The sequence below is a fragment of the Perognathus longimembris genome, chromosome 28 (genome assembly GCF_023159225.1).
Source record: "Perognathus longimembris pacificus isolate PPM17 chromosome 28, ASM2315922v1, whole genome shotgun sequence".
Taxonomy (NCBI): domain Eukaryota; kingdom Metazoa; phylum Chordata; class Mammalia; order Rodentia; family Heteromyidae; genus Perognathus; species Perognathus longimembris.
In genome coordinates this window covers 24,160,063-24,174,405 of record NC_063188.1, presented here as the reverse complement: position 1 = coordinate 24,174,405, position 14,343 = coordinate 24,160,063, and the positions used below count along the sequence as shown (strand labels likewise).

The window sequence follows — 14,343 nt, the reverse complement described above, 5'->3', positions numbered from 1 at the left end:
TGACTCACTCCCACCTGTTATCATAGCTACTCAGCAGGCTGAGATCTGATTATTGTGGTTCCAAGCCATTCCAGGAAGGAAAGTCCATGATTATCTCCAATAAAAGTAGAAGTGGAGCTGTGGCTCAAGTGTTAAGAGTGCTAGCCTTGCGAAAAACAGCTCAGGGACAGCACCCAGTCCTTGAGTTCAAGCCCCACTACAACCCTGCCCTCCCCAAATTAGATTGTTACTAGATAGGAGCTTAATAAAAACGAAAAAGAAGCAAGACCAGGAGACTACCCTAAAGGAGGGGTTCTAATAGTAAAACATTTTTGTCGGTGGTGGGGCTTGAACTTTGATCCTGGGCACTGTCCCTGAGGTCTTCAGCTCAAGACTAGGGCTCTACCACTTGAACCACAGTGCCACTTCTGTTTTCTGGTGGTTAATTGGAGATAAGAGTGTCATAGACTTTCCTGCAGGGGCTAGCTTTGAACTTCAATCCTCAGATCTCAGCCTCCTGAGTAGCTAGGACTACAGGCATGAGCTACCAGCACCCAGCAATAAACCATTTTCTAAGGACAAGCTTTAATGCTAGTATATTTTAAACACATGACACAGTAGTTAGACCTGCATACCATGTAGCCTTCAGATCATGTGTCCTTAAACATCTCCAAGAAAAACTCTGAAGAACCAAGGAACTAGAAGTAATATTCACTCCAATATGATACATAATAACTATGAGAATGTTTCTAAAACCACAGAATTTAAGTGCTAACATCAGTTAATGTGAAATCTCATTTGTATAAATATCTAAATGATTAAAGAGTCAGAATTAAGGGGCTGGGGATATGGCCTAGTGGCAAGAGTGCTTGCCTCGTGTACATGAGGCCCTGGGTTCAATTCCCCAGCACCACATATACAGAAAATGGCCAGAAGTGGCGCTGTGGCTCAAGTGGCAGAGTGCTAGCCTTGAGCAAAAAGAAGCCAGGGACAGTGCTCAGGCCCTGAGTCCAAGCCCCAGGACTGGCCAAAAAAAAAAAAGAGTCAGAATTAAAATCAAAGAAAAATAAATATACTTACAGAAGTTCTGTTTGTTGTTTCATAATGTACTGTGAAATCCATCTGCCACTTTGCATAAAGGCAAGTGGCATTTTCTGAATTTTTCAAATCAAATTCCAATTCATAGGATGGGACAGCTCCTAGAATTAAAAAAAATAACATTTTTAATTGCACTACAAAAACATACAAATCATAACAAATTCTATCCAGTACTGAAAATTCAACAGCTCTAAGATAAAAATGTACTTTAAATACATACGGGTTTCTGCTGATTTTCTTTTAAAAAATATTTAATAGTACTTGTAATATGGAGGTCAGATCTGGCCAGCGCCATCATTGGCTGTTGAGGGGTGTCAGACCTACTCCATCTCAGATTAAAGAGAGCAGAAGCCGACTCCATCTTCACTAAGATCTCCCCCACCCTATCCAGGGAGGCTCCCCTTCACTGTGATAAGATTGTGTAAACTGCTTGACCACCTGAGTAGTGGAATGCTCAAGGTTAAACCTGTGCCCTCCCCTGAGTAGGCCTATCTGTCTGCATCATGTGAGCCCCACCAAATCCATGTGCCAAGCCTAACTAGCATGATAGGTTGGTTCAAACAGTTGCTATGAGGCAGATTGCAACTCCACTGGCCACCTACGTGTGACCTGGCATGCTCTGTAAGTGTTGTAACCTCATTGGCCACCTGCGTGTGGCAAGCTTGACCATGTGGTATTTGCCTTTATAACCTGAGTCTGGGCTGCCGCCCTGGCTGGCCAGCCTACTTTTTACAGTTGCAGTTTCAGCTCCTGAGTCTGGGCTGTGACCCTGGCCGGTCAGTATACTGTTTACTTCCCTAATAAATCCATCTTTTTACTTGAGACTGTCTCTGAGTGGTGAACTCTTGGAGGGATGGGGGATTTCCGCCCCACCCAGACCCCATTACATTGTGGTCCCCTCCCTTGGGGGGGACCCCATTACTGAAGATTGAAGTACTGAAGATTAAACCTAGGGCTTCCCACTAATTGGAAGCATTGTACCACTTGAGCTCTAACTCCATTCCTCCCCTTTTATTGAGGCTCAATTTATGATCCTGTTGCCTCTGCCACTAAAGAACTAGGATCACAGGTATGCATCACCATACCCAACTATGACTTGTGTTCCTTTCAATTTTTAACAGAATCTTACTGGCAAAGAATGGTTACTAAATTTGAGATGCTTAGATAATGGCACAGTTGGCAAAATTCACCTTCTGCTTCCTAATAATCATATCCATGTTCATTTGTGCCTTACTAGTTTTGTTTTAGGCAATTGTAGTATGCCTTTCTTTCTGCAGTGCTGGAGATAAAATAAAACCCAAAGTCTCTATATGTATTAGAGAAGTACTCTACTACCAAGGTACTCTGTATTTTGAGGCTTTTGAAGGGGGATCCTTCAAGGGGGTTTTAAAAATTCCTGCTTCTCCTCGGTCACAGGTGGCTCATGTCTACAATCCTAGCCACTCAGGAGGCTGAAATCTGAAGATCATGGATCAAAGCCAGACCTCTGATCTCCAGTTAACCATCAAAGAAGCCGGAAGTGGAGCTGTGGCTCAAGTCATAAGAGTGCTAACCTTGAGCAAAAAAAAAAAATGCTCAGGGACAGTGCCTAGGCCTTAAGTTCAAGCCCCAAAACCAGCTCGTGCACATGTGTGCACACACACCTCTTGCTTCTCTTAGGCTCTTCCATAGTCTAATTGCTTTAAATCCTACTCCAATCTACATGATCTAAGATACCTGGGTGTATTCCTAAATTCTTACTAATACTATCAGGTATAGAATACCACCTGTAAGTATAACCATGTATAAGAAGTAACACTGAAAAGAGCTGCTAGATACACAAGAAAATTTTTAATGTTTAAAAATTCAAAGTTCACTACTGTTTCACTTTAAAAAATCAACTTGACTGGAAAGGCTGATGATTCTTTCCAGTGGATGCAACATTACTTCCTAAATTCTCAACCTACGACCTCTTCAGGCAGAGACTTTATAGACACAAGAAAGCTTTGGGATTTTGCATCTAACTTGACTCTGGTCCTTACACTTCTACTTTACAGGAACATTACCTATGAAATTGAAGTACTCAAGGCCTTAGTACTCTAATGCACAATGGAAAATATGCCAACAAATATGCCTGCAGCATAAACAATGAACAATTATCTAAAAAGTTTCTTCACAGAGTCCCCAAGAGGTAAGCTATTTCCTGTTAAGATAGCTGCACAGCCTTACAAATGATATCTGAGCAATTCACCATCATCTACAGGCAGGGGCATGCTATAGACTGCAGAGAATAAAGTCCTAAGAGGAATAGCAAGCAGGCGTGCCTCGGCAACAGCTTTCAAGCTGTACACAGCTGTCATGCTCCAGAGACCTAGCTGCTTTAGCAAGCCTAGACAGTATGCAAACGCTTGTGGTTACTGACAGTGACTAAGTATTGGTAAAGGCTCAAAGGGTCTTGTGATGCTGGAGTTTTCAAGCAGATCCAAGCCCACCCTGAAGTTGTATTAAGAAATGGAACTTCGGATTTTTCTAATCAACTAGAGTTGGCTTTTCAGATGGTCTCTTTTTGAGACTGGCTTAAGTTTCCAGGATCTGAGCAACCCTCAGAAGAGTGTCTGGGATAAAGCTCACTTGATCCTGATGAATTGTTGGGTTTTTGTTGTTGTTTGGTGCCAGTCCTGGGGTTTGAACTCAGAGCCTGGGCACTGTCATTGAGCTTATTTGCTCAAGGCTAGTGTTCTACTACTTGAGCCACAGCTCATGTTCTTTTTGATACATTGTTGGATTTGATTTGCCAAGTATTTTACAGTACTGAGAATTTGGCCTACATGTTCGTTAGAGAGACTAGTATATAGTTTTCTTGTCTTAAAATTTGTAAGTAGAATGGTGGTTACCAGAAGGAGAAAAGAAGTCTGGTGAAATGCTGATCAAAGGATACTGAGCCATAGTGAGGGACAAGCATATCTGGTGTGCCACTGCACAATAGAGCAACTAGATACAATAATGTGCTATACGTTTCAAAATGCTAGAAAGCTTTCGAAGTTTTCATCATAAAGAAATGATCAATCATTGAAACTGAATGAAACATAATCTGATTTTAAACATTATACATGTATCCCTGTATTGAAACATCATCATACAATAACCCTTCTATAATGCTTGTTATGTTCTCTGTAACACTTTTAAAAAATAGCCAGGCACTAGTGGCTCATGCCTATAATTCCTAGTTACTCAGGAGGTTGAGGTATGAGGATCTGAGGATCAAGGATTGAGACTGGCTCTTGACAAATAATAGTAGATAGAAGATATCTCCAAGAGCCTGTCCTGTCCAATTAACCCTCAAAATTGTGGAAGTAGAGTTAAGTCTCAAGTGGTAGAGTGCCAGCATGGAACGAAAAAGCTAAGCAAGAACCTGAGACCCTGAATTCAAGCTCCAGTACTGGCACAAATATTTTTTAATAAAGACTATAGCTTTAGGATATTCTCTTCCTCATTTTGAAGACACTTAAAACTTAAAAAAAAAGCCTTTTATGTATCAATCATTTATTTCCAAAAACATTAGAGTAAAAAGCAGGCCAATTCAAATACTAACAAGATTGGCAGTTTATAAAGCAGAAGGTACAAGTTGTACTTTATATTTATCACTTGAAACTAAAGTCTACATAGTCTATCTACCCTGTGGCCCATGACCATGACCTGAGAAATGCCCAGAGGCTTCAGCATGCTGCCCATTTGCTTCCCAGCCTTTCTGACTGGGAGTGATTATTATTACTATAAAGGTGATGTACAGAGGGGTTACAGTTACACAAGTCAGGGAATGCATACATGTCTTTTTGGACAGTGTCACCTCTTTCTTTGCTCTCTCTGTTTTCCTCTCCCCTCCCAACTCACAAGTTGTTTGGTTTATTTTTCACATAGTGTCTAGTCAGTACCACTGCTGCATTTGTTCATCCTTTGACCCTTAATTTCTGTGGCCCTTACCCTCCCAAAGACGGATAAAAGACCAAACAAGACAAAAAGAAAACAACAAAGAAAAAATCCTCCTATTTCCATGTCATGGATTTCATTTCCATACATATTATTTTATATGATCAGAGGCACAAAGGCTTTGAACCTTTGTGTTCCTCCCCTAAAAATATTCTCCCTCAGCTGATTCTTTCCTTCAATTCTAAAACTAACATTAATTCTTTTACTCGTTCCTGCAAATGGGCTCCTTTGGGCCCTAAATCAACAAATGAAAGACAGGGCCGGACATTGAGGCTCAAAAGTTTTGGAAATAGTTTCTACTACATTCTCTTCATGAAATCCTATTATTTTTCCTTTCAAATCCTCCCTTAAATTCAATCATTACCACTTATTTTTGCTCCCAATCTACCACTCCACCCCTAAATTTACTACAGTACCTCAGAGCTGCCCCCCCCCAACCCTGCAAGATTCACTACTACAACCTCTTCAAATGCTTACTGGTTCCAAAACTCCTATATGACCTTGGTCATGCTTTCAAAGTAATACTTAATCTTGTCCCACCCTCTTCCCTCAGCATCTCACAAACCATTTTCCCAGAACACACCCTTTTAATCTGGTTAAACTTGTTTGCACTGGACCCAAAAGCCATACTAGAGTCAACTTCTACCCCTAGGCGTCTATTATTTCCGACACTTAAAATCTCCTTTCTTCTGCTGACAAAAGTGTTCATCTTAAGGATGTCCCTCTTTTTGGCTGCCCCAAATCAGATAACCCCCCTCTATGGATTATAACTCCTGGCTGTTAACAGGAGGTGAAAACGTTGGATACTTGTTTTCCTACTCTTCCTTACACGAGGGAGGAAACATTCTAGGCTTTGCCCAACAAATTTATCCATCCCAATCTTTAAGGGGGCTGAGAATGGAGTCATCAGTGTAAACAACAATCAAGAGGTGAGGAAGTAACTGCAGTAGAATTAAGTGCGCAGGCAACAAGATAGCAGTGGCCAGTGGTGCCAGTTTAAGTTTCATGCTTGGTGGTGGTACAGTTCTCTGCCATAAATTAGGGTATTAAATCAGGCTTTGGAATAAATAGACAAAAATTCCAGTCACTCTGGGTTACTTTTATAAAGTCAATGTTTTGTCATGTAGCATACATACATACATAGAGGAAAGTACACATCACAAAATATGTAAAGAAAAAGCACATAAATGTCAAGTATACAGTTCAAACCATTTTCACCTACTAAGCCCTCTTGTGTTAAAAAAACAAAATATCACAAGTACAGGGTCCCTCAGTATCTGGAAATTGGCTCCCAGATATTTATACCAAAATCCTGATCTTCCATTCCCTTATATAAAATGGCATGAGTAAAATGTATGGCATTTGTATAGAATTTATGCTCATCCTTCTATATACTTTAAATTGTCCCTAGATTATTCTTAATCTAAGTAAGTTACCTAAACAGATACTACTCAAATGAAAGGCTGGGAATGTGGCTTAGTAGTAGAGTGCTTGCCTAGTAGGCATGAAGCCCTGGGTTCGATTCCTCAGTACCACATAAACAGAAAAGGCTGGAAGTGGCTCTGTGGCATAAGTGGTAAAGCACTAACTAGCCTTGAGCACAGAGAGGCTCAGGAACAGAGCCCAGGCCCTGAATTCAAACACCAGGACTGGCAAAAAAAAATCAAATGAAAAAAATACAAATGGCCATTAGTATACGAAAATGTAGTGGACATCTTGAAGCCACCATGGAAATGCAAACCAGCTATTTTATGCCAGTATATCCCGTCTCTCCTATTGAAAGCTCCCAAACCACAGTTTTCAACTGTCATTTTGCAACAAACTAGTTGTTGCTGTGGAAAATTACAGTCCATAGCAAGTAATGCCTTAGTACTAAAAAACATATCAAACTCTGAATAAATAATAAACATGGGATAGATTCAAGATTCCCTTTTGATAATGTTCTGTCACACACCTGAATTCCAATATGCTACCTTAATCAGATGATCCTATCTCTACCACAGCCCCTCGGAGTGTGTCTTTTATATGAATGTCATCTTCATCTGTCACTGGTGTATGGTGGAGGGAACTAGATCTAATACTTTTTCTCTATCTGCTATCATTCCTAGTAGTGCTGAATATATATTAGCTTTTCAATAAATACCGATTACATCAAAGTGAAAATCCCCTGCAATAAGGATCTGAAATAGAGTTTAATCTCATTACAGGAAGGCTAGTGCTTTAGAACTTTCAAATCATGAACCTAATCAGCTTTCTGAATGCTTGTTCCAATTTCATAATATTTTCACCCCAGTAAGTTCTGACATGGGTTTTAAGCTAGAACTAATACTTTTCCCATAAAATCAGCTCATGGTTAATATAGTTACACTTTGGTGAAGTCTCTAGTGTGAAATTTCCATCCTTGCTGCTGTGCATGATAGGCAGAAATATTTTTGCTTTAAAAAAGCTTCTCAGGTATTTAAAATCATGGCTGGATACATCCTAGAATATGTGATCATGAAGCTGAAAGTTTATTCTCCAAAGAGAAGGAAAAATCGTGCCTTAAAAATCTACATCCTAGGGGCTGGGAATGTAGCTTAGTGGTAGCATGAATGAAGCCCTGTGTTCGATTCCTCAGTATCACATAAACAGAAAAGGCCAGAAGTGGAGTGGTATAGTGCTAGCCTTGAGCAAAAGAAGCTCAGGGACAGTGCTCAGGCCCTGAGTTCAAGGCCCAGGACTGGCAAAAAAAATCAACATCCTAGCTACTCAGGAGACTGAGATCTGAGAATCACCATTCCAAGCCAGCCCAGGCAGGTAAGTCTGTGAGACTCTTTATCTCCAATGAACCACCAGAATACCATAAGTGGCGCTGTGGCTCAGAGTGGTACAGTGCTAGCCTTGGGCAGAAATGCTCAGGCCCCATGACCGGCAAAAAGAAAAAAAAAAAATCAACATTCTTAAATTCAAATATCTTTTCAATCCCATTTCCAAAAATTTCATTTATAGATTCTTTCAAAACTCAGCTTATTTGTTCAAAATATATCAAGATTTTTACAAGAAAATTGGAGTTAAGTAGAGCAAGAAGATAATACTAGTAAGAAAACAACATCAAACAAACACAATGGCTGGAGAAACAAACTAACAAGGTGATTAAGAACATCTATCCCTGAAGCTGAAGAAGAGAATTCAAACAGGAGTCCATTTTACTCGCTGTGAGAGTTTTGGCAAATTACCCTTGCTCAAAACTGCATGGTGTGTTCATGGGGTGTTCAATAGATAACATATAAACCCCTCCAAGCTAAGCAAACTTTTCCAAGCAAGTTAGTGACTCCTGTAGACATGCTAAAGGAATCCTTGCCAATTTGTAGGAATGTTTTACTTTTATCTTATTAGGTCTTTTATCTTATTAGCGTGCAGGTTCTAGGGCTTGAACTCAGGGCCTCATGCTCTCACGTGGCTTCTTTGCTCAAGGATGGTGCTGTACCACTTCTGTTTTTTGCTGGTTCACTGGAGAGTTTTGTTGCACAAGCTGACTTTAAACCTTGATCCCCAGATCTCAGCCTCCTGAGCAGCTAAGATTCTAGGCATGAGCCAACAGAGCTTGGTTCATCCTACTAAAGTCTTGACCTCAAATTTACTTCTTCAGAACTATCTTTGGCCAAAGGTATTTAAAAAGACCATAGAGGGGCATGGTACTATATAGCACATATTTACTTTTTCTTTTCTGTTAAGTGATGGATGGCTTTCCCACAGATTTACAAGATAAACTGTTCATCTTTCACAATTCCCAATGAAGTTTTACTCACTACATTCATTTAATTACACTCTTGCTTTTTATTTCATAAAACAGAAAGGTAGGTAATGGTACAACTTTATGCTACGGACATGTGTAAAGGGTAAAGTCCACCCCCAGGAGGGCTCCATGCAGATGCCCCCTACCTGTGTAAGTCTGCGCCCGGTACCTGAGTTACCTAGGTAATTGACACACCTGGAGGCAGTTACCTCCCCCTTCTTTGAAGTTACATCCAATCCACCTGGCCATACCTCCTGCCTTTCCCCATGTAATCCAGCTCAACACAAGTCCTGCTCTCTTTCCTTTTCTCTCTTACTCTCTTTTGCTCTCTTTCCTCTCTGCTTTCCCCATGCCTCCATCTTGTTGGGCTGGCAGTTTGCTCTCCCCCCAATAAACTCTTCTCTGCCTGAACCATGTGGAGGCTTCCTTTCCCCAAAAACTTAAATAAAGGAACATTAAAATCGAAACAGGACTGGAGTCACAGCTTAAATGGTAGAACACCAATCATTGGGGAAAAAGCTAAAGGACAGCTCAAAGTACACGTGTGCACGTGCACACACACACACACACACACACACACACACACACACACACACACACCTACCTAATAAAACAAGCTGTACAGAGGTGCATGCCAGTAGTTCAAGAACTAGGAGGAAGAGGCAGAAAGATTCTGAGTTCAAGGCCAGCATGAACTACTGGTGAGTCTCTATCTCAAAAAAAATTTACTAGAACTAAGGGTATGTAACCACAGAATGACTTCATTTTTTTAAAGATCAGGGAGTAAGGAAATGAGATTCAACTCTAGTCAACTAATGGAAAGTGCTTACTGCTGAGTGGTATTTGGCAGACATCCAGAATTCTTTCACAATGCAGAGTAGGAAACCAACAAGTATTTATTAAATACACTTGTGGAGCTGGATGCTAGTGGCTCATGCCTGTAGTTCTAGCTACTCAGAAGGCTGAGATCTAAGGATCATGGTTCAAGGCCATCACAGGCAGGAAAGTCAGTGAGACTCATCTCCAATTAACCACCAGAAAATTGGAAGTGGCACTGTAATTCAAGTGGTAGAGCACCAGCCTTGAGCAAAAAGAGCTCAGGGACAGTGCTCAGGCCCTGAGTTCAAGCCCCTAGATGGACAAAAAAAACAAACTTATGGATCTGAGGGGATCTCTGATCACTTTAATATGAACTTATGATCAGGAGCTTTGTCACTATATTAGGAAAAAAAGTCTTCCTGGGCCAAGAGACACTCAAGTTACCTCCAAAGCTGTCAACAATCCATAGTTACAAAGTCCATGCAAAGATATAGGGGAATAAATTTGTGCATGAGGCACATATTTGAATACTTATAATCCTATCATATATAACCAGTGACTAATGGACTGACAAGTCTGTCCTTTCAAGTACTTCTACTATAGCTAGATTAACATTGACAAGTCTTTATGTCAAAGTTGTTATTAAACAAAGTATGGCAAAGTCACAGAAAAGTCTCCACGTTTACATTAAAATGGACTCAAAATGAGAGATACTAGTTTTTTGTGACAACCTAATCCTCCTTCTCATCAAGGACTTCATAGTTCTCTATATTAACTTTTAGCACTCATTATCATTTATCTATAAGAACCCAGGTAGGAGACTAGCATTATTACAGGGGATCTTATTTGACAATGTGCTGTATAATTACCTGTACTCTTAGCCTTGACCTTGAAGCTCCCAATCCAAAGACACAAAATAACCTCTTGTAAAACAGTACATAAGGTTCACAAAAGAAAGAGGAGTCTGTTGGATCTAGATCATGGTCCTATCCCTAGTGCCCACCAGTGAATACCAGGTGCTCAGTAAGCCATGAGAAATAACAGCAAGCAAGACAGTGTGTGCTCTCAGAGATTAACATCATAAGGGAGGCTTGGCTAGAACTAGGAGAAAAAAGGAACAGAAAATGGGCTAATATAAGAAGCCAATAGTTTGAAAAAGATGAAATGTCTTCTTTTTCCTGTGTGCCAGTCCTGGGGTTTAAACTTGGGGTCTGGTTGCTGTCCCTGAGCTTTTTTGCTCAAGGCTATTGCTCTACCATTTGAGCTACACCTACAGTTTTCTGGTTATTTAAGGAGTGTTTATGGTTAACCTCATTTAAAAAAATATATAATTTAATGTTACTTTTTAAGTGTTATACAGTGGGTTTACCGTTTTATACGCCAGGCAATGAGTTATTTCTTTTTGAACCATTTCATCCCTTTCTTTACTGATAAAGCTATTTTTTAAATAGCTACTTGGTGGACCTGGGCTAGCTACAAATTTACAAATTGAAACTGGTATAGCAAGAACATTAATGGCAACGAGAGTATAAATTTGGGACAGTCGCCTTCATTTGTACCCACAGTAAGTACCAGACACATAGCAGGTACTTCACCAAGTTGTTGCTTTCAAAAGCCTAATCTTGGTAGAGAGTGAACAATTTTCTAATACAATGCAAGTATATGTGAAAACAGTATAAAGAAACTCAGTGAAAGCTATGGATTAATAGAAGAATGAGGGTGAGGAAAGAAGAAATGGATTATTTGGGGGGATGGGTACTAGCCAGAGAAGGTGGAGCTAACAATGGACAAATAAGGATGAATAGATTGTTTTGCAAAATAGATTATTTTGCAGCTATGAAAACAGAACAAAGAAACTTGTTGAAATTGTTCTGGGAGAGGAAGGTGGGAGCAGGGAGAGTGATAAGGAGCGATTGGAATGTGTTGTAAACATGTGTGGAAATGTAACAACGAAAACTCCTTCCTACAGCTAAAGTAAGCTAATAAAAAAAACCCTCTATCCTCACTATCAATTTCATTAAAGAAAAGTAGCAAACAAAATTCACTAAGCAACTAAAGACATGTAAAAGGACACTTGGGAGAACTCTGAGTTCCACACTGAACCAAGAACTATCAGAAAAAGCAACCATATTTGCATTCTGGAGCTTTTTGCAGACTAGATCTAGCTACATAAATTTGAAGTCCTCCAAATTCTGTCCTGAATTTCATCTTAGAAACCATGCAAGAGGATGAAACTATGTAAGTCCTGATCCAATAAATGGCACCCTAGCAGATGAGCTGCTTGTTAGGTTCTTGTTTGTACTTATTTTTGCCTGCTTATTTTCTACAATGACCAAACACTGCTTTGGTAAAAACAACACAAAAAGAAGCATTTATTTAGAAAAAAATTAATAACACAAGAGCCAACAAGTAAGTAGGACAACGATTACTTTTTTGGACTTTATCCCCTAAACAGTAAGCATTGTTTGTGATTCAACTGGCAGAGAAGTACTGCTGAACAGATACCTTGGTCAGATGTGTCCTAGTCACTGATAAGGTACTTTCCAATGTAAACAAGCCTTTGTTAGGGCCAGCTGGCCTTAGTGTTCATGCAAGGCCTCATTTCCCTGGTTCCGAAGTGCCTCAGAAGTATTCCTTGTACCATGTGGCCAGGTTAAGTGCATCACGCATTTGCAAATGCTCTGGAACGGGGCCTGCTTTACTCACCTACCCATGCAGACCTTAACAGACCTTGCGTTTGTGTGAATTATATCTACTGGCATTTGTTGTATTAGAACTTAAAAGTGAGAAATGAATAAAACAATATAATGTTATAACATTCTGGGTGGTGGGTGATGTCATCACACATTAGTAGCCTCTGAAAAACACTGTATTCAAGTGCAAGGGGGAGAGGGAAGAGAAAGATCTTCACAGTATTGTTCTGAAAAGTTCTCAGGCTCCATTAATGTATCTTATTTCCTCCCCCACATCCATCTGGGTCTGCTCCTTCTGTTCTTTTATTAAGGCACAAATAGCAAGGGTCACTGGTTAACAAGGAGGACAGAATGAATCAGGTCAGGAAGACACTTGATCAAAGTTCACTTTTAGGCATTAAAGCTTTTAATGGACTATTAGAGAACAGAGCCGGGCTAGCCAATATTCTTTTCATCCAGATATTCTTAGGACCTAGTTATAAACCCAATCCTTAGAAAGTTAACAAACCCCCCTACAATCCCAAATAATAGGTCAATTGTGTGATAGAAAAGATAAGAGTAAACCCCAATGACCAGGCAGGTAGTATAGAAAATTGAGTCATACAACTACTAACACCTCATATCAAGGAAGCTGTCTCAATGGAAGCATCTAGGACTTTTTCTGTCAGAGTCTGGCTCGCAGGAAGTAGTAAAACTAATAGAACATCGAGTTTCTTGACACTACCTAGTTAGATGTTCACTCTTCGCCAAAGTTTACAATCATTCCTTCAGTCTCCAGAGATTTGCTTTTGAGTTTTCTCTCCTGACAATTGCTTCAGTCACTACACCCGCTTTCACGCTCAACACTGAGACCAAAGTCTAATCTTACATCATTCGTCACCATTCGTCTTCAGCCACCCTTTCTTCTTTGGCCTCAAACTGCTAAAAGCCCGGAGCCTGTCCCTGGGTTTTAGGCATTCTGTCCTTTCTCCCCCACTCCCATGCTCTTCCTTCTCCTCACCGTACCTATTTCATTCCAATTTTCTTTCTGATCCTTGTGGTTTCTCCACAATCTTCAAAACTCTTGCTCTAGGAAACCAGGATTCCCCTAATTGTCCCTGTCATCCCAGAATCTGCATATACTGCCCTCTTGAGCTCGCTCCTGCCTGTCCTCCCCAAGTTGCTTTCTACCCCGACTTCCTCCACTCTTCGCTCGGCTCGGCTCTGCTCTGCTCTGCCTACTCCCTTGGCATCTGCCCCCTTGCTTGCCCCGGGTTATTCTCAGAGGCCCTTCTTCCCTGCCATCGCTCCGGCAGGCCTTCGGTCGGTCACAGCCTCGCTTCCCCGGGAAATCAGCCACCACCCAGTATCGGCTGCTCAGTGGGTGCGCCCGGTCTGGACCAGTCTTTCAGGTTGTGAACTTTGAACCGGCGCTCCAGGCCCGGCGGGGAGACGAATCCCAAGGGCCCCACAACTCACCAAGGAGGAGGCAGAGAAGAACGAGCCCCGAGCTCGGAACTGGGGAGAGCCGGAAGCACATCGTGATTCCGAAAAGCCAGATGCGGCAGCGGGAGCGGCGACAAGAGCAACAATACCAGAGAAAAGGCTCGCGGGACCTGAAAGTACAGCTCCGGTGACCACTGACCACAGTGCAGCTTCAGCCCGAGTCATAAGACCAGGGGTGGGGCTCTTTTTTGCTTTCAGCCAACCACAACTCTAGAAAGCTGCGAGAGGATTGGTGATGTAGGGGCCTGTGGGCGGGGAGACCACGCCCTGGCTTTTTGGTTCACAATCACTATTATGGTACGAAGTGCTGTGTGCGGACGGCACTTTCCTAAGGCTTAAGACGGAGGCGGAACTTTAAACCCAGGTAAATAGTAGATTATTTCTGTTCCTGCTCCTTTAGTTAGGACAGAATAATTTTGTCTGGGGTTAAAAATGCATCCCAACGTAATTAATACAAAAATAACACAAAATTTGTCTGCAAATATCCTTGTTACCCAATGCAGTTCATGTTGTAGACTAGAAGCTCCG

General features: G+C 41.1%; 1 protein-coding gene across 2 annotated transcripts in view; it reads right to left on the bottom strand.

Annotated features, from left to right (window-relative positions):
- The window catches only part of Lamp2 (lysosomal associated membrane protein 2), a 42,889-nt gene extending 28,912 nt beyond the window's left edge, over positions 1–13,977 (bottom strand). Inside the window, exons 1-2 of one of the 2 annotated variants that reach the window (XM_048337002.1) lie at positions 13,789–13,977; positions 1,060–1,178 (exon numbers count right to left, since the gene is read on the bottom strand). In XM_048337002.1, the coding sequence (XP_048192959.1) occupies positions 1,060–1,178; positions 13,789–13,849 (180 nt within the window). In that variant the 5' untranslated portion in view covers positions 13,850–13,977. The remainder of the gene's footprint in view (positions 1–1,059; positions 1,179–13,788) is intronic. The other variant, XM_048337001.1, reaches the window with a different exon arrangement.
- Positions 13,978–14,343: the final 366 nt, after the last annotated feature.